At 35.9% G+C, this 24,700-nt stretch overlaps 1 protein-coding gene across 2 annotated transcripts in view; it reads left to right on the forward strand.

The window, feature by feature from the left end:
- The window catches only part of SCAPER (S-phase cyclin A associated protein in the ER), a gene marked incomplete at both ends in the record, with an annotated part of 359,493 nt that overhangs the window by 127,860 nt on the left and 206,933 nt on the right, over window positions 1-24,700 (forward strand). For both annotated transcript variants that reach the window (XM_079700316.1, XM_079700317.1), the window contains 2 exons: window positions 6,809-6,874; window positions 16,098-16,224. In XM_079700316.1, coding sequence (XP_079556442.1) covers window positions 6,809-6,874; window positions 16,098-16,224 — 193 coding nt within the window. The remainder of the gene's footprint in view (window positions 1-6,808; window positions 6,875-16,097; window positions 16,225-24,700) is intronic.

A 24,700-nucleotide genomic window follows, 5' to 3' on the forward strand; every position in this document is an offset into this window, starting at 1 on the left:
TAGTTACCCAAGTCCAGGAAGCACAGAGAGTTCCATATAGGATTAACCCACAGAGGAATACCCCATGATACAACCTAAATGTCCATTGACAAATGAGTGGATAAAGAAGATGTGGTATATATATAATGGAATACTACTCAGCCTTAAGAAAGAATGAAATAATGCCATTTGCAGCAACATGAATGGACCTAGAGTTTATCATACTAAATGACATAAGTCAGACAGAGAAAGACAAATGATATCACTTATATGTAGAATCTAAAAAATGATACAAATAATACAAACTTATTTATGAAACAGAAATGGATTCACAGACATAGAAAAGAAACATATGGTTACCAAAGGGGATAGTGGGGGGTGGGGGATAGATTAGGAGTTTGGGATTAACATATACACACTACTATATATTATAAAATAGATAAACAAAAAGGATCTACTGTATAGCACAGGGAACTGTACTCAATATCTTGTAATAACCTATAATGGAAAAGAATCTGAAACGAAAATCTACATATATATCACTGAATCAGTTTGCTGTACACTTGAAACTAATACAACATTGTAAATTAACTATACTTCAGTTTAAAAAAAGAGGCTATTGGTGTTTTAACTTACCCTGATCATGTCTCAACTTCCCAGCATCCCTGTTACAGGTACTTAGTACTGGAGGGAGCAGAACAAACCTTGTACTCAAAGAACTGTAGTTGTTTTAACCTGACTGATGGTTCTCTGAAAGGTTAGCTCTAAGGGTTTGTCTTTCTTTTACCTAACTCAGGATTCTCCCAGAGCTGAGGAGGCTACCTGGGGGTGATTGTCAAAAACAATTTAAAGGCAAATGTATTAGTTCGTTGTGCCCAGTGCAAGGGTATACAATTAGTGTAAATAATCAAAAAATTTGCAGGGAAAGGCTGAGGATTGAGATGCCTTGGGGAACAAGGGCTTTGAAAATCTCCCACATATTCTGAGAAATCTAGAAGGCCATATGCATGCCTAGGGATGGGTACATGATCAGAAAAGACCCAAGAAGGTCCTGACCATTAGTCTTTTATGCAAGCAGGAAGTGAGAGCTAATGTAGAGTTTTAATCTGCCTGACTGAGTCTTGTTGGCTTGCCCCAACACACACACAGAGCCCATCTGCCAAGGCTAGATTAGGACTTTTGATGTTATTGTTTGTGGTGTTTCAAGAAATCTCTTGGATCACTAATTGATTGCTAAACTTTAGGGGCCATAATGACAACGAATATAAACTTTAGAAAATTAGTTCAGAAAACTCACTAAACAAATGTACAACAAGTACATCAAGTAGCAAAAACAAAACCTGAGAGGAAGGAGAATCTGATTTCCAGAGTTGCCACATTATAATATTTAAAATGTCTTGTTTTCAATAAAAAGTTGCAAGGCATGCAAAAAAAGAGAAAATTGGCCCATACACTGGGGAAAAAAAATAATAGAAAGTGTCCCTGGGGAAACCCAGACATTGGCCTTACTAGACAAAGATTTAATTTTTTCTTTTTTTTTGCGGTACACAGGCCTCTCCCTGTTGTGGCCTCTCCCACTGTGGAGCACAGGCTCCGGACGCACAGGCTCAGTGGCCATGGCTTATGGACCCAGCCGCTCCGCGGCATGTGGGATCTTCCCAGACTGGGGCACGAACCCGTGTCCCCTGCATTGGCAGGCAGACTCTCAACTACTGTGCCACCAGGGAAGCCCTAAAATTTTTTTAAATATACTCAGAGAACTAAAGGAAAACATGTGAATGATATGTAACCAACTGGATAATGTTAATAATGAGATAAAAAATTTAAAAGAACTAATAGAAATTTTGTAGCTGAAGAGTACAGTAATTGAAGAAACAAATTACTTGAAGGGTTCAGCAACTTATTTGAGCAGATAGAATAAAGAATCAGTGAACTTGAAGATTCTCAATTGAGATTATCCACTCCATGGAAGAGAAAGAAAAAAGAATGGGGAAAAATTTGAATACAGTCTCAAAAACCTGTGGGACACCATCCAGCATACCAACATATACATAAGGGGAGTCCCAGAGAAGAGTAGAGAGAGAAAAGGGCAGAGAACATTTGAAGAAATGATGGCTGAAAGTTTTCCAAATTTAATGAAGGATATGATCTGCAGATCCAGGAAGTTCAACAAACTCTAAGTAGCAGAAATGCAGATATCCATGTTATGACACATTATAATCAAACATTGGAAGATAAAGACAAAGAGAATCTTGAAAACATCAAAAGAGAAGCAATTCTTCGTATGTAAAACATCCTCAATATAATAACAGTTTATTTCTCATCAGAAACTATAGAGGTCAGAAGGCAGTAGGATAAACATATTCGGTTTCCTGGTAGAAAAACACAAAAGCAGAACAAATTGTCAACCAAGAATTCTATATCTGGCAAAACTTCAAAAATGAAGGAGAAATTAATACATTCCATGATAAACAAAAGCTGAGAGATTGTTACTAGTAGACCTGCACTTCACAAAGCTCTAACGGAAATCTTCAGTCTGAGATAAAAACACAGTAGACAGTAACTTGAATCCACACAAAGAAATAAAGAATGCTGTAGAAGTAACTATATATGTATAAATCAGTGTAAATGTAGTATTTTTGTATCTTCTTATTTTTCCTATTTGATTTAAAAGAGAACTACACAAAACAATAATTATAAACCTATGTTGATGGACACACACAATGTATAAAGAAATGACTTATAATAATAGCATAAAGGAGGTAAATGCTATATAGGAACATTTTTGTATACTACTGAAACTAAGTTGGTATTAATTCTAACTAGATTGTTATGAATTAAGATGTTAATTATAATTCAGGACAACTGCTAAGAAAACAATAGATAATAAATAAATAAGTATATACATATGCTTGAAGAAATGAGAAGAGAATGAAAATGGTACACTAGAAAATATTTAGCACAAAATAAAGCAGTAATGAAGGAATTGGGGGACCAAAGAGATATACAGAAAATGCAAAATGGGAGAAGTAAATCTGTCCTTATTAGTAATCACATTAAAAATAGATGCATTAAAGACTCCAGTAAAAGAAACAGATTGGCAGAATGAATTTTTAAAAATCATTCAACTATATGCTGTCTACAAGGGACTCACTTCAACTATAAGAACCCAAGTGGTTTAATGCGAAAGGATAGAAATATTTCATGCAAAGAGTACACTCTGCAAGATAATATAGCTGAAGTAACTATATTGCTATCATGCAACATAGACTTTAAGACCAAAATTGTACAATAAAGAGAGAAGGATATTATGTAGTGATGAAAGGATGAATCCATCAAAAATACATAACAGTTACAAACATATATGCACCTGAAAAAGTCACAAAATATATGAAGGAAAAACTGACAGAACTGAGGGGAGAAATAGACAGTTCACCAGTAATAGTTGGATACTTCATACCCCACTTTTAATAATGGATAGGACAACCAGTCTGGGGATCAACAAGGAAATAAAAGTCTTGAACAACATCAACTAACTAAACCTAACAGATGAATAGAGAACATTCTACCCCAAAACAGCAGAATACATATTCTGCTCGAGTGTACATGAAATACTCTTCAGCACTGATCATACATTAGACCACAAAACAAGATTCCATAAATTTAAAAATATTGAAATCATGCAAGATATCTTCTCTAACCACAAGGAAATGAAGTTAGAAGTCAAAAGGAAATATGAGAACTTCACAGATATAAAGAAATTAAGCAAGACACTCTTCAAGGATTAAAGCAACTGGAACTCTCATTCTTTGCTGGTAGAAGTACAAATTGGAATGACCTGTTTGGTAAACATTTTTGTATTTTAAGGTTAAGCACATGCTTATCAGATTGCTCAGCAACCCCATTCCTAGGTATTTATCCAAAAGAAATTAAGACATCTGCCCATGCAGTGACTTGTCTACAAATGTTTAGAGTAGGTAGTAGCCCCAGATTGGAAAGAAGTAAAATATCCAACTGGAGATGGATAAATTGTGGTGTCCAAACAATACAATACTGCAAAGCAGTGAAAAGGAATTAACTAATAATATATTTGATTATGAAAGAATCTCGAGATGTATTCTAAATGAATTAATCCAGACACAAGAAAGTATGTATGATTGTAGTAATTTGATATTCAGAAATCTATACTGGGAAAAAGTAGATGGATTATTCCTAGGAACAAGAAGGTGAGGGCAGGGGGAAGAGAATTATTACCAAAAAACATGAGAAAATTTTGTGGGGTGGTGGAAATGATTTATATCGTGATTTTGGTTTCACTTATGTTGGTAGGCACAACTGTGAAAACTCATCAAATTATACACTTAAAGTGTAAAGTTTTTATTGTTTGTAAATTATACCTCGATAAAGCTGACCCAAAAATGAAAAAAAAAATTATAAAGACAAAAAAATTAACACTTCGGAACCAAGGGGTGGGAGTGGGCCAGAAAACATTATTTGAAGTAAGAGTTTTTAGGAGTAAGACAAAATGGAAATGCAAACTGTTTGAAATTTGTGACAATGAGAACATGAAACTTATGGAGTATGGTCAAAACTTTACTCAGAATGAAATTTTAGCCTTAAATTATTTTATCAGTTGAAGTAGTAGTGATCTAAACAACTCAAGGATTAGGACAATATTTATATCTTCTTCATGGGAGATAGGATAGATGTATTTATTTTTATTTAACAAATATACATATGGCACTTACAATGTACTATATCTTTATAAAGATAAAAATGGAAATTAAATAGAAGTTGATAAGATCTAATTCTTGGAGAATATTGGTAAACTCTGAAAAGCTAACAAAAAATAAAATGGAGTAAATAAATATCCCACATTTTGGCTAAGAAAGAGTACAAACACGATGACAAGGAGACTAAAAGTGAGGGAATGCAGTATACAACACAACACTAATAAATTTAAAATATTAATAAAGTGGGTCATTATCTTAAAGAGTAAGTAATCAGAACTTAATAATAATAGAGTTTCTGAAATAATTCTTTTCAGCCTTATCTCTCATTATTCCCACATTTTAATCTTTTGCTCCAGCAAAAGGAATCTGTACACTGTTCCCTAAGCACAACCTGTGTTTCTCCCACGTCTAGCATTATTTGCTCACTTCTCTACCCTATTAATGGCATTTTCTTTTTGTGTATTCAGATGCTACCTATCTTTCAAGCAGGTACACTTTCCATTTCCTTGAGGAAACTCCCCCTAGCATCTTAGGTGGAAATGAGCACTTGTGACAGTACCCATCTGTCACTTACTCAGCTTTGTAGAACTATGTATCTTTTAATCCTGTATCTTCCTCCTCCTTATGGAGAATAAATACAATGAATATTCCCACTATATATATATACTCCATCCCTGATATATATATAACTCTTATTATCCCCCCATACTCTAGTTTATACAGAGTAGGGGCTCTGGAAATAAATATTTAATTGATTGCTAAAAGTGAATCAAGGTGAGATTCAAGTTAGGAAAAAGTGGTTAACTACCATTCCAGGTAAAGTTAGGATTTCTTTGGGTAGTAATTTTCTAGTTAGGTGTGCATGAATGGGAGAATGTATTCAGTTTTTTCCACTTGAAGGCTCAGATAAATATATGTCTTGATATAACTGGCATCTTCCTAAGCCTCAATTTCTTTTTTGTAAAATGAGGACAATATATATATTGAGTTTGTAAGACTCTATGAGACAGTGAATGTGTAGCTCCTTGGCACAGCTCTTGGAACATATTCAATCCTGCAAAATTGTTACTTTCCCCACCTTTCATATGAGGTCACAATTACTTGCAACTACAATGTGGTTATTTCCCCATTTTGATATGCCTTAATATTTTGGCTGATAGCAATGAGCACACGTAGGTTGAAACAATACATAATTTAATGTTTAATTCTAATTTAGTTATTTCTTCATTCCCAAGCATAACCTATGCTAGATTGCTTTTTTCTCATTAGGTGTGTTGTAATTTGCATCTTTCAGGTTTTTTATGGAACAGGTTTTATTTTTTCACCCATCATCGCTGTATGGATTGGTGTACATTGTGACTAATTCTTTCATAGGTCACTGGACTAATTATTTGAGACTAGAACCCTTTGGGTGAATGGTTAATATTTAAATTAGTATTTTTCTCTTTTTCCTCTGAAAAGGGAAATTGACAGATTAAGTCATTGTTAATGGATTGCTGTAGTGACATCTGCTTAGTTTGGTGACCTGTTGATGGCTGTCACCTACAGTTACAGGCAAGGTGGAGCCTAGTTGGACAATGGCAGAAGAGTGTTATCTCAGATTTTTGCAGACTTTTGGTATTTAGTCAGTATAAATAACAAAAGCAGGACAAAACAGATCTTTGAGTATCTGGTCAAGTCATTTCCACTGCCTTTTAAAATTATTTCTAGAGTTAAGTGACTATTTTTTACCTGTATTTAATCTTGCATTATATGCCTCTTGAGGCACCTCAACCACCTTGTAGAAACTTAGTATGGTTTTAAACTTAATTATCATGATTATAACATTTCTGAAAAATAGCACCATTCTGTACCAAGTCCCTAAACTCATAAGTGTTTTTATGAATCTGTTTTATATCCTGTGAGGAAATATGTATTTTTCAGTCTTTTTTGATAGATTTGTGATATTTTAAAGATACAATCTCAGAAATCTAAGTGTGAAAACTAGTGTAGTAATGTTCCTAGTACTGGGAGAGGAAAAACACAGCCAAAGTTTTATTTTGTTATAAAAATTAGCAGCAAAATAACTAAAAGTGATAAAACTCTTTTCTCTTTAGGGCCAAGGAATACGAGAGTTTATTGGAAACAAAAAATTCTGGCTCAGACTCACCCTATAAAGCAAAGTGAGTATCCTACATTTTAGTTCTTTGTCTCTTCAGTTTTTGCCTGTAACAAAAGCTTATCTGAACCATCATTGTATGCCTGTGGTCGTGGACTTTGTATCTGATGCCTAGAATTTTATTCTGCTAACACAGTGGATCCAACTGGGGATGGTTTTGCGAGAGGACATTTGTCTGTGCCTGGGGGTATGTGATAATATTTTGGTTATCACAGCTTGGAAAAATGGTGCAGCTGCCATCAAGCGTGCAGAAGCCAGGGAATACTGTTAAACATTCTTCAGTGCACAAGATAGACCTCCACAGCAAAGTATTACCACATCCAAAACATCAGTAGTGCTGAGGTAAAGAAACCCTATTCTAACAAAACAAGTTCTGGCAAGGCTGTACTGGTTCTTACTCTGAGGAGATCTCATTCAAGGTTGTTGCAAGGGCCACTTGACAGATGAGGATTTAGACTCCGCCATTGGGTGTAAGTGTAATTACTAAGTGTAATAGCTAAGTAAACAAAAACATCATCATTTTGCTTCTCTCAAATAGACTGCCAGTAGAGGTGCAGTGAGAGAAAGGTACTTATATAATACTGCTGATGGGGGTACAGACTGGTGTAGTCTTATTGAAAGGCAATGTGAATCCGGAGCTTAGGATGTCCACTTTTTTGTTTACGGTTAAGATATCTTTTATTCAATTATGTATAAGATTAAGTTCTAGCACTTGATGTTGTACTTTATTTTTTTAATTTATAGTTGATTTACAATGTTGTGTTAGTTTCTGATGTACAACAAAATGATCCAGTATATATATTTTTTCCAATTCTTTTCCATTATAGTTTATTACAAGATATTGAATATAGTTCCCTGTACTATACAGTAGGACCTTGTTGTTTATCTATTTTATATACAGTAGTTTGTATCTGCTAGTCCCAAACTCCTAATTTATCCACCAAATAGTTTTGTATTGGCATGTGAATAATAATACAAATTAATGGAATAGATTTTTTAAAACAGTCTAGAAATAGATCCAAAATTTGAGGAAATTTAATATATGATGTGGTATAGTGTTTGCAAAGATGGCCAGAAGTTGTTGAGCCATTCCTGGAGGCATGTCCCTTTGCAATATAACTTTGCCACCTCTCCATCAAGGAGTGGACTCTATTTTCCTTCCTCTTGAATTTGTTCTGGCCTTTTGACTTGTCCTGATCCACAGTCTACTGCAGAAGCAATATGTGACTCCTGAGCCTTAGCTCCAGAAGTCTTGAGGCTTCTGCTCACAACTTTGCTTTCTTGCTCCCCTGTGACTGCCATATAAGGAAGCTTTGGTCAGCCTCCTTGAGGAAGACAGATCACTTGGTCATGGTGTATAATCCTTCTAATATGCTGTTTAATTTGTTTTGCTTGTTTTATTGAGGGTTTTTGCATCAGTGTTCATAGAGGATATCAGGCCTTATCAAGCCTCTGCTTGTGTCACATTTGTTTATGTCCCATTGGCCAAGGCAAGTCATTTTGCCAAGTCCGTAGTCACTGTCTGAGGTGACTATGTATGTCATGGCTGGCAAGATATACTTCAAGGGGGACCTTTAATGTAACAATCTACTATACAACTTTCTCTGGATTCTCCTCTTACTTGACCTGATGCTCTTTTTCAGGATCTTTTGCCTGGTTGTTTCTTGTCTCTTTGACCACTGACATTAACATGCCTTTGTCCTGAGAGTTCAAATAGAGAATTACTCCCTTGGTAATCTTAGTTTCATGACTTTAAACATCTAGTATCTGGATGGACTTTAAATTTATATCTCCAATACAGACCTGTCCCCAGGACTCCAGAATACTATATCCAACTTCCTATTTAGCATTTCCACTTGAATGTCTCTCTGTTCACTTGGATGCCTCAAGTGAACATGTGCAAAATTAAACTCCTGAAATTTGCTCCCATACCTTACCCCTCATATTTTTGCTCATCCTTAATTTAAGGATGGCAAGCCCATCCTTAAATTAAGTCATCTAAAATCTTTAGAGTCATCCTTTTTCTCACACTCTACTTTCAGTCCATCAAAAAATTATATTGGTTCTATCTGTAAAATATATTCAGAATCTGACCACTATTCATTACCTCCATAGTAACTAGTCTAGTCTAACCTACCAATGTCTCTCATCTGGATTATTGTAGCAGCTTCCTAATTAGTTCTACACTGCTCTGCCCTTGCTTACTATAGTCTCTTCGCCACAGGGCAACCAGGATATTCTTTTAAATTATAAGTCTAGAAAAATGGCAGTAGCAATAGAAGCATAATTTTTCAATATCTTCACATTTTAACATAGAAACCAGATAACTAATAAAGAAAACCAAAAACCCATGGAAGCATTTACAAAAAAAACTACATTGCGAGATATCTACATGAAATCTGAAATGCAAGTGGATGGGAACAAATAGCCACAAGACCTGCATGGTAATGACATCAGTGTGAAAGAAAGCAAAGAGAAGCAACTGGGATAACAGATGTAAGGAAAGGATAACCCCAAAATAACTAACAGGTTTTCACTGGAAGGTTCAGGGAACCAATTTGAGAGAAGCACCTGAACCTCATTCTTAAGTAGGTTCCTCAGGAAGGGCTGATGTGAACAATGTTGCCTTAGTTCTTACTCTTTCTTATCAATAATTTTATGCCCTCAAAAATGAGTTTTGCCAGTTACAAAATCCTTGACCCACATTTTCTTTTCTTGAGGATCTTAAATACTAAGAGAGAATGAACCTTAGACAATCAAAATTATTAGACATCAACATAAAGACTAGGGATGAATAGTAAAGTTATAGTTTCTTATAGAACTAAGAATAACTGATGGCCAGAAGAAAAAGAATATTATGTAATAACTGTATCTCAGGTGTTTTTATAGTGTAACTATAAAAAAAATATTGGGGAGAATGAGGAAAACATATTCTAAAAAATTAACCATTCTCCAATTATATTGGTGATGTTATTATTGATAATGTTATTCTGAGTCTGTGTGCATAATAATAAGGATAAAGTAAAGAAGATTATGGAGACTAGCATTCTTTCATCCCCTGTATTACTGAGAAACTGAATTCTCAGTCTGGATGAAAGGAGATAGATGTAATACATTAGAGATCAGGTAATACCCCTGTAGGACTGAATTTGAAATATATGAAGTTATGAGATATTTTATCTTTTAAAAAGTGTTCTGCGGGGCTTCCCTGGTGGCGCAGTGGTTGAGAGTCCGCCTGCCGATGCAGGGGACACGGGTTCGTGCCCCGGTCCGGGAGGATCCCACATGCTGCGGAGCGGCTGGGCCCGTGAGCCATGGCCGCTGGGCCTGTGCGTCCGGAGCCTGTGCTCCGCAAGGGGAGGGGCCACAACAGTGAGAGGCCCGCGTAACGCAAAAAAAAAAAAAAAAAAAAAAAAAGTGTTCTGCGTATTTGTGTGTATACGTATTTGTGTATATACATATATAGATACACATGTATTATGTATGTGTGTGTACACACATTTTTTATTTCCTAGCTCTGTCGATTGAAGAGGCCTAGAAACAATGACCAATGGAGTAGCAGTGAGCATATCTCACTAAAGGGAGCAAGAACTTCTTGGAAAAATGTCTAATGCTAGATCTGAATGCTCTGTCATACTAGATGGCAAGGAATCTCTCAAAGACTGCTAGTGTTTTATCAAAAGACTCAGGAGCTGACTTGAAAAGTTTACTAATAGACAAAAATAGGACAATTTGAGCATCAAAAAGGATAATTATTGTAACCGATTGAAATTGGTAACCAAATAGCAGATGAAAAGAAATGTCTCCTTATAAAATTATTCTAGCTAATAAATGAAAATGACTCTTCCTCCAGTTTCCCCTCCCTTTCCAGAAAAATTCAGTCCTAAAGCCACTAGATGAGAGAGCACCAAGCAACCACCTGCACTGACTGGATGGCTGGAGGCAGCAGTGGCAAAATGATGGGTGTCAGAGCCTGAGTAGGCTAAGGAGGGCCGCCAGGTATGGAGGTTCAGAGCCCAAGCAGAGTGCAGGGAGCTTCCATGTGGGGTAGGACACCATGGCGTGGTGTGGGGAATCAGAGCCAAATGAGGAGGGTAATCCATGGAATGTCATCCTGGCACAGTCTGTCAGGGGAGTCTTGCAAAGGGTGTGAAACCCAAGCAAGCTGAGAATGGCAGAAGAGCCCAGAGTAGGGAGTTGGAGGCCAAGCAGGAAGATAACAGTATGCATAAAGAAAGATGCATGATATGTTAGGTGGATTGTTCACATAAGTAAATATATTAAGGATGAGAGAAGAGAGTTAAAAATAGACCCAGGGAGAATAGAAAATCCTATGGTGGTGAATTGGAATTGTAGGTATCAGTTTTAACTCCTATTTTCCATTATATGTATATATAGTAGAAATAAATATAGATGTAAAGTGTAGGGATACACACACACACACACACACACACACACACACATGACCCTTGAACAGTGAGGGTGGGGGCTGGGGCACTGGCCCTCCGAGCAGTCAGAAATCTGCCTGTAACTTTTACAGTCAGCCTTCCCCTCCAAAGTTCTGCATTCACGGATTCAACCAACCCTGAATCCTGTGGGACATACATAGTGAAAAAAATCTGCCTATAGATGGACCTGCACAGTTCAAAGCCCTGTTGCTCAAGCGTCAACTCTGTGTGTATATAATTATATATATAGTTATATGTATTTTTAATATTTATTTATATAATAATATACACACATTTTCTAGATCTTTCCACTAAGAATGAGGGCCTGGGAGCAGCAACACCCTGATAGCATTGAGCACATCTAGTATACCCATGTAAGTATGAAGGTGAGGTAGTTCCCTGAAAGGGATAGATGGGTTCTTTTTCCACAGGAAAGGATGCTGCCTGGCAACAATGAAAGATGGTCAATGTAGGAGGCAATATATGCACACTGATTTTTTCATCTTATATGGGGATTTCTTAGGCTGTTACATTTAGAAATACAGGCTTAAGCATATTATTTACAAATGGAAGGGGAACCAGTAGCCTTAAATTTAGACTATGTACCTTTCAAATAGAGGAGGTGAAAGAAAAAAAGAAGTTAATATGTTTATGTCTTCCTGTCCATCACACCGAAGAACAATGTTAGTTCCTAACTTGGACCCAGTCTCCTTTCTTACACTTTTATAAATCTTCCCAATGATCCTAATGAACCTCCCAAAATTGACTGATAAAAGTTAGGGATCCGTACAGAGAAGCCCTTACATTTCACACTTGCCAGTGACAGGTTTGAACTTAGAGTTGTTAGAATTTGTTCAAGTTTTGAGAAGAAAATATCTGACCTTAAAAAATTCTCCATAAAGCCATTTACCTGACAGATACTTCTCATGTTCTAGGCTAGGAGTTATGAATCCTTCACTTTTTCTTTTCATGCTAGAAAAAATTAACATGCCAGAAGTAGCTCAAATAGCAGTTTCTGTATTAATAAAAACTGCACCCTCTAAACAGCTCCTATTCTTGCCCTGTAGGGAAAATACAGCTTTCAGGGCTTGAGTCCTGTGACATTCTATCATTATTTATAGTATGAATCAAAATCTAATGTTTTTCTTGAGAGGGGCTGTATTATTTGTGGTACTTCTTTGGAGGCAGGGAATAAAACAGAGGTTTAGCTCATGTTACCTAAGCATCCCCTTGATTTGGCATTCTTCCTTGAAAGATAGGTTCATATGAATCCCAGATTTGATTTACCTCAGGGTGAAATACAAGCCTCTGGTATTCTGTGAATTAAAATGGCCCTTGTGCCTCCCTAAATACCCCTGGTTTTCAGTGGAATGTGAGCATTCTTGGTAAGAATAGTGCTAGATTCATATGCATCCATTGCTATGGCTGGATATTCAGTTACATGGTGTGCAGGCTTTATTCAGCCAAAAGCTGAAGTGGCTACTTATCTGTCACACAATGAAGTTCGCTGCCAATATTCATCCACATGATAAGGTCAGTAACTTTAATCGGATGGGACTCTAGCCCATATTCGATTAGGAAGAAAAGAAGTATGTTGCTCTTATTCTATTTTTGTATTTTTTATATTCCCTTTTTCCTTTTGTTAGGTTGAGACTTTCTGTCAATGAATAGTAATAAGAGTTGGTCATTTATTGAATGTCTACTTTAGTGAATGGTGTTAAGTACATTACATTAATTATCTCTAATCTTCAGAAGCTCTGAAAGAAAAAAAAAAATATATATATGTATATATATAAAATCTCCACTTTTAAGTTGAAGAAACTGAGATTGAAAGTAGTTAAATAACCTCCCCAGGGTTTATCTATGTAATATGTTCTGGAGCCAGAGTTTAAGCATAGGTATTTCTGATTTTAGAGTTTGTATTTATTCCTTGACTTATCAAAGTAAACTTCATATGGATAGCTTAGGTTTAAACTGGAGTTCACCAGGGCCTTTTTGAGCTGCAATTACTGTTGTATTCTTTGAGGAATTCAATTTTTTTACATAAATACATTTCTAGATGAAATTATATTCTAGAATATTATTCATTTGTGAATGAAATTACCTTATTTGAATTGACTATTATGCTGTGGAGACAAAGCATGAAATTTGAAGATTAAAGGCCTAGGTTTCTAGTCCCAATAATACATTTACCAGTCATGAGGCCTTGGGAAAGTCATCTAATTTGCCTGAGCCTTGGCGTCTTCATTTTTCAAACAGGGATGGACAGTGTTTTTCAGAGGACTAAAAATGATCATGTACATGAAAGTATTTTGTAACATATGAGGTTATGGATATTATTAATATTAATGAAAAGAAGAAATTTCTTCTTAGACCATTCATCATTAAATATCTATTGAGTGTACTTATCTAGAGGTGCTACGGATAAGATGGTGAATGGGTTAACGAGAACCCTGTCTCAGGATTTCCATACTGGCGCAGTGGTTAAGAATCTACCTGCCAATGCAGGGGACACAGGTTCGATCCCTGGTCCGGGAACATACCACGTGCCACGGAGCAACTAAGCCTGTGCACCACAACTACTGAGCCTGTGCTCTAGAGCCCACGAGTCACAACTACTGAGCCCACGTGCCACAACTACTGAAGCCCTCACACCTAGAGCCTGTGCTCCACAACAAAGAGAATCCCCCACAATGAGAAGCCCGCGCACCATAACGAAGAGTAGCCCCTGCTCGCTGCAACTAGGGAAAGCCCATGTGCAGCAACGAAGACCCAATGCAGCCAAAAATAAATAAATTAATTAATAATAAAAAAAAGAAAAGAACCCTGTCTCATGAAGTTAATACTGTGCTTCTGCGCTGTCCAGTATGATAGCTTCTAGCCACATATGGCTTTTTAAATTACTAAACTTAAATAAAACTTAAAATTTAGTTCCTCAGTCACACTAACTATATTTCAAGTGCACAATAGGTACATTTGGCTAGCAGCCACCATGTTGGACAGTACAGATATGGAACATTCCCATCATTACCAAAAGTTCTGTTGTAAATCTCTGCATGGGAGAGACTTGTAATAAGTGATTTGAAGGAATAGTCAAATCAGAGAAAGCAAAGTTTGGCCTAAGAACTTAGGGATAAGTAGGAATTTTCTAGATAATGTGGAGGTGGGGGAAGCATTTCAGAAGGAATGAACGAATAGCATTTGCAAAGACACTGAAGCAGGAAGAGCGGGATTTAGACCCAGAAAGAGCTCGTGCATACAGAGCCTGTGTGGCAAGACTAGCCCTACATGGGAGGAATCAGTCTTCCTTGATTGTAATAGGAGAAATAAGGGAGAATATGGGTGAAGTGCTGATATCCTTGTAGATTTTGTGGCAGAAAGAAGATTTTCTTGTTCCAGTAGCTTCCATTTTCTCTATAAAATGTAAGATCTTCTTATGTGAAAGCAAGGGGGAGAAAGGAACGAGTTGTGAGGAGATTGAGCAATATATGAAGCAAGTCTTTGTAGGAGAGTGAGCAGACTAGACAAAAGTATATTAGTAAGATTCTGAATCTATAGTCATACCAGTCTTTTGCATGGTATGACTGTTTCTCAGTATCAAAAATGGAAAAGGTGGGCAGATGTTCACTAATCCAGCTAAATAAATTAATGTATGCAAGGCACTGAGAGGGATGCCTGGCCCACTAAACAAGCATTAGTGATTGTTACCATGGCTGGGGGTTAGCTGTAGGAGTAACAGAACAACAGAAGGGGAATGTAGCACACGTTTACAAGAAAGTGATTATAATGATGGCCTATGGAATCAATCATAGATAAAAATGGAAGTAAGGCAACAGGGAGATGATGCATAGGGGAAAAGTGGAGAGATCTGGGAAAGTGTCTGGTGAGTATCTGCTGGTAGGATACTCAAGCAAGTAAGTTGAAAGTAGAGGAGGATTGATCAAAGAGTGAGGTATATGAAACAGAAGAAGTAAGGGCTTCAAAGAAATATTACATACGTTCCCCTTACTAAAGAATCTTACAATCTAGGAAATATGTGTCATGGAGAAAAGGAAATAATTGCTCTATTGTCTAAATGACATCAGCAGTGGCAGGAAATCCCCAAATTGCCTGTAAATTGGAAAATGGGGAGTTTGATATTCTGAGAGTTTACAGTGCTTATAACATGGTATCCAAGGCTACCTTGAAGATTTAAATCAAAATATGAAAACCTGCTCAGGCTCTTATACTCATTTTCTCTGCCATCATACTCTCACGTTTCCCCATCTCCAATTCTGTTCCAGTTTAAGGGTCACGTGGAAACTGATGGCAGCAATTGCTCCAGCTAATCCTGTGGATGGACAGTACTGTCCTGTAGATCTATTTTGTGTCACAAGGACTAGATTGGTGTTTGTGAACATAGGATAATACCAGCCTTAGGAGTGGTTTGTTTTTCTTCCCCTTAGGTGCTCTATGAAGCAGTTTCTAATACAATAATGAAAGTAACTTTTATTTTAAAATATTTAGGGGGCTTCCCTGGTGGTGCAGTGGTTGAGAGTCTGCCTGCCGATGCAGGGGACATGGGTTCGTGCCCTGGTTCAGGAAGATCCCACATGCCACAGAGCGGCTGGGCCCGTGAGCCATGGCCGCTGAGCCTGCGTGTCCAGAGCTGGGAGAGGCCACAACAGTGAGAGGCCCACTTACTGCAAAAAAAATAAAAATAAATTAAAATACTTAGGAAAACGAAATATTATAGTCTAATACATTCATGTCATTCTTCTCTTTCATTTTGTATCCAAGGCTTCAGCGATTAGCCAAAGATCTTCTAAAACAACTACAAGTACAAGACAGTGGCTCATGGGCAAACAATAAGGTTTCTGCTTTAGATCGTACCCTTGGTGAGGTCGCTAGAATATTGGAAAAAGAGGTATGTAACTAATCTCTGGCCTCTGGCCTTATAATCTTTATGTTTCTTTCTTATTATGATGGGCTCTGGGGCTATAAGGCAGACTCTCTGTATATGTGTTTCTTCGGTGTTTCCAAAAGCTGGTCAACCATTGGTGGATATTTTTTCTTTTTGTTCTTAAGGATATCGAAGTTGTTTTTAGTTGTTTTAATTGAAGTCCTCTATGGCAAAAATATATTCTTTAGGTCATGGTTTTCTCAGTCATATTTCCTCCCACACAAATTACATGAAATTATTTTAATTGAAATCAGAGTAATAAAGATACACAGGTTTATGGCAGAAAATATAAAACTTTGAATTATAAAGCTCATAAATCACAGATTTTCACAAAATACCAACTTCCTGTTTCCAATGGAAGATTTGGTAGTTTTCTTTAATGACTTAGAGTTATTAAATGTTTCAGTGACAGTTTTAAAAATCCTTAATGATTTTAAAAGTATTTATTATTCACTATAGAAAAATTTAAATGTACAAAGAAGAAACAAAACTTCCTGTAATACCCACTACTGACACTTTATTGTATTTTTTCTAATCCTTTTACTGTACATTTTTAAAATTATTTTATCTAACTAATTTTATCATAAATATTTTCTCAAAAATTTTAAAATTCTTTTTAAATGAATGAACATATCACAATTTATACAATTTATATCACTTAGGTGATTTCTAATTTTTCTATTTAAGGTAATGACTGTCTTTGTTTATTAGCTGCATTTTTCTGTTTTCTGGGTTTAAAATGTATTATATAATACTTTATATATACAAAAGAATATAGTGATAAAAATTACATAAATAAATGAACGCTGCAGTCTCATGACCAACCTAAGAACTAGATTGATCCCAGTACATTTATGGTTCCCACCATGTTCCTTCCTTACCCTATCCCCCTGCCTCTGCTCCCTCTGAGGGAAATACTGTACAGAATTAAAGGGGTATCCTTTCTTTGTTTTTTAAAAATAGTGTTATTGCTTTATCACATAATATATATTTAAATAATATATTATTTAGTTTTGCTTGTGTTTAACCTTTATAAAATATCACACTTCAGACTTAACGTGATTTTTTTCAATCAAAATTATGGGTCTAAGTTTTATTTAAGCTTGTAAATGTAGCTGTTTTTCATTTATTTTCTCTGTTGTATAGTGAGTACTACATTGTGTTAGTAGTACATTTTTTTATATTGTTCTCCTGACAGTAGATGTTCATTTTCGGGATAGGATGTGTGTGTGTGTGTGTGTGTGTGTGTGTGTGGTGGGGGAGAGGTAGAGAGAGAAGGGGCAATTCTGCTCAAGCAATTCTTGTATCAGAGCAAGTGAACAAGAATTTCTCTAAAGCAGGGAGCCTCAGACTTTAGTCTGCATCAGAATCACCTAGAGGACTTGTTAAAACACCTTGGATTTCTGATTCGGTGGGTCTGGAGTGGGTCCCAAGAATTTGTATTTCTAATATGTTCCCAAGTGACACTAATGCTGCTGGTCCAGGGACTATACTTTGAGAATCAGTGCTCTACTCTAGGGGATATGCCTCATGGGTGGAATTGCCAGGTTTTCAGTCATATGAATGATCAGCTTTACAAGATAGTGCTCAGCTGCATTTTGGCATCAGAAAATACAATCCTCTATAGGAACTGAGAGCAGCATATTCACTGTGATATCATGGCAGAGCCACATAGAGTCAGTTCTTTTGTATAACATGTCCCTTTCAGAGTATGAGAGAGTTCAGAAGCTGTTAGTTGTCCGACATGTACTAGATGGAGTGTTTGGAGGTTTAATATACCTTGGAAAAATCTCTAATTATTTTAAAATTAGCAGACACTGATTTTTTTTATGAAGGGTACTTATACTTTGAACTAAAAGGCATTTGCTTGAAGATACCACCATGTATACCGTATCTCATGAATACTGTTTTAGACTGAAGTAATCACAAAATTTTTGAGGAAAAAGTAAAATGATCTGTATAAGAAAGGTATTCAGTATGGTATTTCAGTATAAAAATCTAAGTAAAGTTATTTCATTCACAAAGGGGCAATTTACTGGAATACCACTGATCCCGTATAATTTGAGGGAGAAAAATGTTGTCTGGCTCCCAGCCTAAATGATCTGTGTCAGGAACCTTGCTGCAAAGCTGTCCTCAGAGTATACACTGCAGGACCACCTAAGAGTCTAAACTTACCTACAATAAGATCCTTTTGCAACTTTTATAACTAAAATCCTTTTTACCTAGCCAAGACAGACTAACTTTATGTGAACTTCTGTTCATGGAGTTATACTGACATTTCAGTGTAATTCAGCTGATGGTATTTATGATTTCAGTCTAGGAATTATAAATAACCATTCCTTTTTGTTTGGAAAACTGCGTGGAGTAACAAAATCATTAACACCAAAGCCAAGTACCCAGTGAAGGATTTGAAGACAGCCTAGAAGTGACGGGGGTGGGGGGCACTGGTGGAACTTGGGCAGGCACTCACTGAGGAATGGTGAGAGATTAATCTTGAGGTCTTTGTCCTCTAATTTAGACCTCAACACACTGATGCTTTCTGTTACTGCTTTGACACAGTTTCCTTAGATAATTTTTCTGAAGCTCTGAGAACTGTTTTTAGGGCTAACAGTTTAAATATGTGATGCACAAAAATGCTCTTGTCACAAAAGAGATTTGGAAACTGAGGAGACCTGGGTTTTGGAATACTTACTGTGTGTCTCACGTCCCTTCTGGCTTTTTGGGTTCTCTGATTCTGTTCAGAAATAAAACGTTTGTAAGCTTTCTTGCATGTATTATACTTTTTAACAAACCGCAGCCACTTCTATAAGAAATATGGTGATCTAGGGGACTTGCACCAACTCTACCATCAAAAACATCTAAAAATTCTGGAAAAAAATTTAAAAGTAATTTTCTTAAAAGCACCAAAGAGCTAAGGAGAAATAAAGAGTTATCAGGCCAAAGAAAAAGCAAGAGTTTAGACAGTTGTGCTTATAACTGAATGCCCCAAGAGTATTTGCCAGGCTGGCAAACGTGAATTACGATTTTGTAGGCCTCATGGGGTAGGGAGACAAAAGTAAAAGCCTAAGGGCTACCTAAGGTATGAAGTCGAATAAGAGATTTTCCCTTCACAAAAACCACCATAGCCTGCTCCCCGACATTATGGTGAACCCTCTCACCTGACCTCAGAGACTGCAAAGAAAGTGTCTCAGTATAGTGCAGAAGTTATAACCATAATCCAGCCCTGGAGTAGATTTGCAGTCCAAGTTCACATTACCTGTATTATATCAAATGGTGAATTGAGTTTAAAATAGTCTCAGATTGGTTAGTAGCATCCCCTAGAAAACTGGCAGAAGGAAATGCGAGTCCTAATTGGAAGAAGACACCTTTATCCTAGGCCTCAGGTAATTTCTGTCAAGTAATTTTATAAGAACGAGTAGCCACAGTCAAAAAACAAGCACAAAAGTGGATAAGTCATTATGAGTAAGAGCAAGCAGAAACTAGAACTGCAAGGCTTTGTAAATACCGGTCACAGATCATAAAACTGTTTTTTTACGTGTTAAGGAAACAAAAGATAAGCTTGAAAATATTTAGTTATAGACCTAACAGCAATGACAGAGGAGGTAACTCAGAATAGTCCTCTCACTGATGACAATGAATAAAGCTAGACAAAATACAAACTGGAACTGAATTGCTAATAACGTAGTAAAGAATTACTGGTCCAAGATCTGGGAACATGGCAGGCATTTTGGGGCTGGGTACAATTGGTGATCCAAAAGAGGCGGATGAGAAGCTGAGTAGTACTTTTGATATTATTGCAGAACTGGTGGGGAAAAATTGTTGGAGTCTAGGACTGTAAGTCGTAGGACAGTGGCCAAAAACCCATGTTTTGGGTTGGGACCTTAAAGGACTGAACTGTAAACAGGAAGTATGCCAGTCATTGCACAGACAGCAGATAAACAGCAAATCATCTGGGTAGCTGGGAAAATCCCATCATTGGAAAAAGCAGTAAAGTGATCTTGAATTGCTAATACCCCCAGGTACCTAACAAAAGCAAATGGATAGTCTACTCTGGGGGAAGATAATAATCAACCTAAGTCTCAAATTACTTCAACAAAATAATTTTCAAATATACTGTCTGACATAGAAAGATAATTAGGCGTATAAAAGGCAAGACAACATGGATAAAAATCAATAGAAACAGGCCAATAGGGGCTCTAGAACTATGCTTATTATGTTCAATGATATAAGTATTAATTATTTTTTTAAAGGTACAGCACATTTGAAAGAAAATAGGAGTTTTGGAACTGAATATTTTAGTAATTAAAATCAAGAAAACTGTAGCTGAGATAACAGCAGAATAAACCAGCTGGACAGGGAATTAGTATACTGTAAGGTAGGTCATAAGAAAGAATCCAGACTGAAACATGGAGAGAAGATGACATGGAAAACACAGAGAAGAGTGTAAGAGGCGTATAATATATAGTGAAAATGCCTAATGTATGTGTAGTTATTCAGAAGGAGAGTAGAGGAGTAGAAGCATTATTTGAAGACATCATCATTTAGAACTTTCTAAAACTTCTAAATCAACCCACAGATTCAGGAAGCCAAATGAAGCTCAAGCCAGGTAAATAAAAAGAAATACACACCTACAGACATCGTAGTGAAATTGGAGAAAATCATATTACAAACTGATCTCATTCATGAACTTGGATTCAGGTTTCCTAAACAAAATTTTGGCAAACCGAATCATGCAATGTATTAAAAGAATAATATATAACAACAAAGTTGGATTTATTCAGGATATTCAAGTTTGGTTTAATGTTGGAAAATCAATCATAGCTTATATTAATAGAAGAAAAAAGAAAAAAAAATGATCTTCTCGAAAGCTGCAGTAAAAACATTTGGTAAATTCAGCAGCCAAACAATTCATGATGGTAAACCAGGAATAGAATGGAATTTCCTTAATCTGACAAATTGTATCTACAAAAAAAAAAAAACATAGCTAACATCATAAGCTAATAAATAAGTTTAACAAGACCACTAGATACAAGGAGAGTATAAAAAAATCAATTGTATTTATGATATCATCAAAATATTAATTATATAGGAATAAATCTATCATGTTCATGGATTAGATTATTCATATCTCTTGCTTAAAGCTGCAGTAATTAAGAAAGTGTGCTGTTGGAGCAAAGATGGAGAAAAAGAAAAATGGAACATAATTAAAAACATAAATAGTCCTATTCAAATGTGTATGCTTGTTTATGTATGTATGGAAAAAGGAGGCACTGTAAAGCATTAGGGGAAAGTATGGTCTATTTTGTGAATGATGCTATAAATGATTAAATATCCTTATTTTTAAAAAATGAAACTTGACCTTACCTCACATCATAAACAAAAAATTAATTCCAGATTGACCTAAATGTAAAAAGAAAAAAAAGTCTTTCGGAGATAAGAGAAGAATATCTTCTTGACTTTGGGGTTTTGCCTGGACAAGCAAAGTACAAAAGAAGACATTAACCATAAAGGGAAGTGTTGATAAATTTGCATTAAAATAGGAACTTCTATTCATCAAAAGACACCAGAAAAAAAGAGTAAAAAGACAAGAGAACAGAATGGGAGAAGATCTTTATATGTACAACCCATGAAGAAGGGTATCCAGAGTATATAAGGAATTCCTACAAATTAATGAGGAAAAAAAAACAACCCACCAACAACCCAGTAGGAAAATGATCAAGAGAATAGGCATTCCAAAAGGAGGAACCTACTCCCAATGCAGGGGACACAGGTTTGATCCCTTGTCGGGGAACTAAGATCCCACATGCTGCACAGTGCGGCGGAAAAAAACAAAACAAAACAAAACCAAAAGGAGAAACTTAAATAGCCAATAAATAGATGCAAAGATAGTCAATCTCTTTAGTAATCAGGAAAATCCAAATAAAAAACTCAGTGTGGTACTGTGATTCACCTATCACAATGGCAAAAATTAAACACTGAAAATACCAAGTATCAGCAAAGATCTAGAGCAATGGGAATGCTCATACATTGTTTGTGATAATATAAGTTGGTACTACAAGTTTATTTTTTTTAATTAATTTTTATTGGAGTATAGTTGATTTACAATGTTCTGTTAGTTTCTGCTGTACAGCAAAGTGAATCAGTTATACATATGCATATATCCACTCTTTTTTAGATTCTTTTCTCATACAGGTCATTACATAGTATTGAGTAGAGTTTCCCTGTGCTATACAGTAGGTTCTTATTAGTTATCTATTTTATCAACATATATAGTAGTGTGTATATGTCAATCCCAATCTCCCAATTTATCCACCCCTCCACTTTCCCCCTTGGTAACCATAAGTTTCTTTTCTATATCTGTGACTCTGTTTCTGTTTTGTAGATAACTTCATTTGTACCATTTTTTTAGACTCCACATGTAAGCAATATTATATGATATTTGTCTCTGTCTGACTTACTTCACTCAGTATGACCATCTCTACGTCCATCCATGTTGCTGAAAATGGCATTATTTTGTTCTTTTTTATGGCTGAGTAATATTCCATTGTATATATGTACCACATCTTCATTATCCATTCATCCGTTGATGGACATTTAAGTTGCTTCCATGTCCTGGCTATTGTAAATAGTGCTGCAGTGAACCTTGGGGTGTACGTATCTTTTTGAATTATGGTTTCCTCTGATGTATGCCCAGGATCAATTAAAGTTGAAGGCATGCATACCATATTTTACTCCTAGAAAAATTAATTCATATATGCACCAGGAGACACATACACAAATGTTCAATGGCAGCATTGTTTATAATTACCAAATATGGAAGATAACCCAAGTATCCATCAACAGCTGAATATATTAATTCAACGCTGAATATATTAATTATGGTATGTTCATGTAATGGAATATTGTTCAACAGTAAAAATGAATGGGGAGATGCAAGAGGGAGGAGATATGGGTATATATGCATATGTATAGCTGATTCACTTTGTTATAAAGCAGAAACTAACACACCATTGTAAAGCAATTATACTCCAATAAGGATGTTAAAAAAAAAATGAATGAACTACAGTTATGGGTAACAACATGGGTGTATCTCACAACGTGTAGTCAGAAGTCACCAAAATATATTTATATACTGTTGCATTTCCAGTTACATAAACTTTAAGAATAGACAAAGGTAACATTATTCTTTTAGACTGTATACATAGGTGGTAAAACTATAAAGAAGATATGGAAAATATTTCTCCTCAAAATCAGAATAATGATTATCCAAAGAGGAGGGTGAATGGTATGATCAGGAAGATTTACCTAAGTGGCTTCTTGAGTGCTTCTAGTCTTCTTTTTTCTTGACCAGATGGTGATGTTATGTTCAAATTATAATTATTCTTTAAAATTGTACTAAATGTTTTCTTTTTTTTCTGTCTTAATGTATGTTTATGTTTCACAATAAAAGTTCAAGTTAAAATAAATTGCTCCAAAGACACTTCTGTTGCAGAAATGTTTAATTATTTCAAATAAGAGTTTCTAAAACATTCTCATATATGCAAAGGCACTTTCATCATACTTGCCATTGTATTAAATTTGTTCTAAGTAAATGTGATTTGTATTTTTATTGACTTTCTCATTACTCTGCCATAATGAACATTACATTTAAGTTTGGATAGTAACAGCATCCCACAAGCTTTCTGTGGTTTATCAGTAACATGAGACATTTGTATGCTGTTACTATAAGTAAACACTTTAAGCAAATGGATTGGACGTGGATTTTGTCCAGTTGCCTTTCCTGACTTTTTTAGAATCCTGCCAAATTTAAATAGGGATTCAGCTGTGAATCTCTTGAACCTGAATAAGTAAACCACATAGCTGACAGCATTCATAATTTAACTGAATTGAGATGTCAAATCACAATAGAATTTGTCATACCTATAGCAAACCCCGTCTTACTTTGGTGTTTTTGAAAGTTATCTTGCAAAATTCCACCAACAAAAAACTGTGGAAGGTAGAAAGGTAGAAACTCTTCCTCACCCCACTCCCTTTTTTCCTGCTTTTTGTGGCTATTTAACACATGCCTAGAGAAGATAAATCACTAATCCCTAAGAGCTTTTTCAACCTAATTGTGTTCAGAAAATTGTGTCCAGGTCCTGGTAGACACTGACTATCCTCCCAACCTCATGGTTGCATTAGGTTTTACTTCTCTTATTTTCAGCTGGAACTCTTCAGTTTGAGAGGAACTGGAAAACATTCAGTCGTAGGATCATCTTATTTTGATCCCCTCACTTACTGTGTTCTCAATTTATGTAGTTGTTTCCTCATAGCAGCTGACAAGTAACTATATAGCTTGTATGACACCCATATTTTGTCAGAAGGTGACAAGTGTATTGTATGGCCCAAAGTGAAATGAAAATGTTTCTGATACCTTCTTCAACTAGCTTGCATTAGACAA

The sequence above is a fragment of the Hyperoodon ampullatus genome, assembly GCF_949752795.1.
Source record: "Hyperoodon ampullatus genome assembly, chromosome: 3".
Classification (NCBI taxonomy): Eukaryota; Metazoa; Chordata; class Mammalia; order Artiodactyla; family Ziphiidae; genus Hyperoodon; species Hyperoodon ampullatus.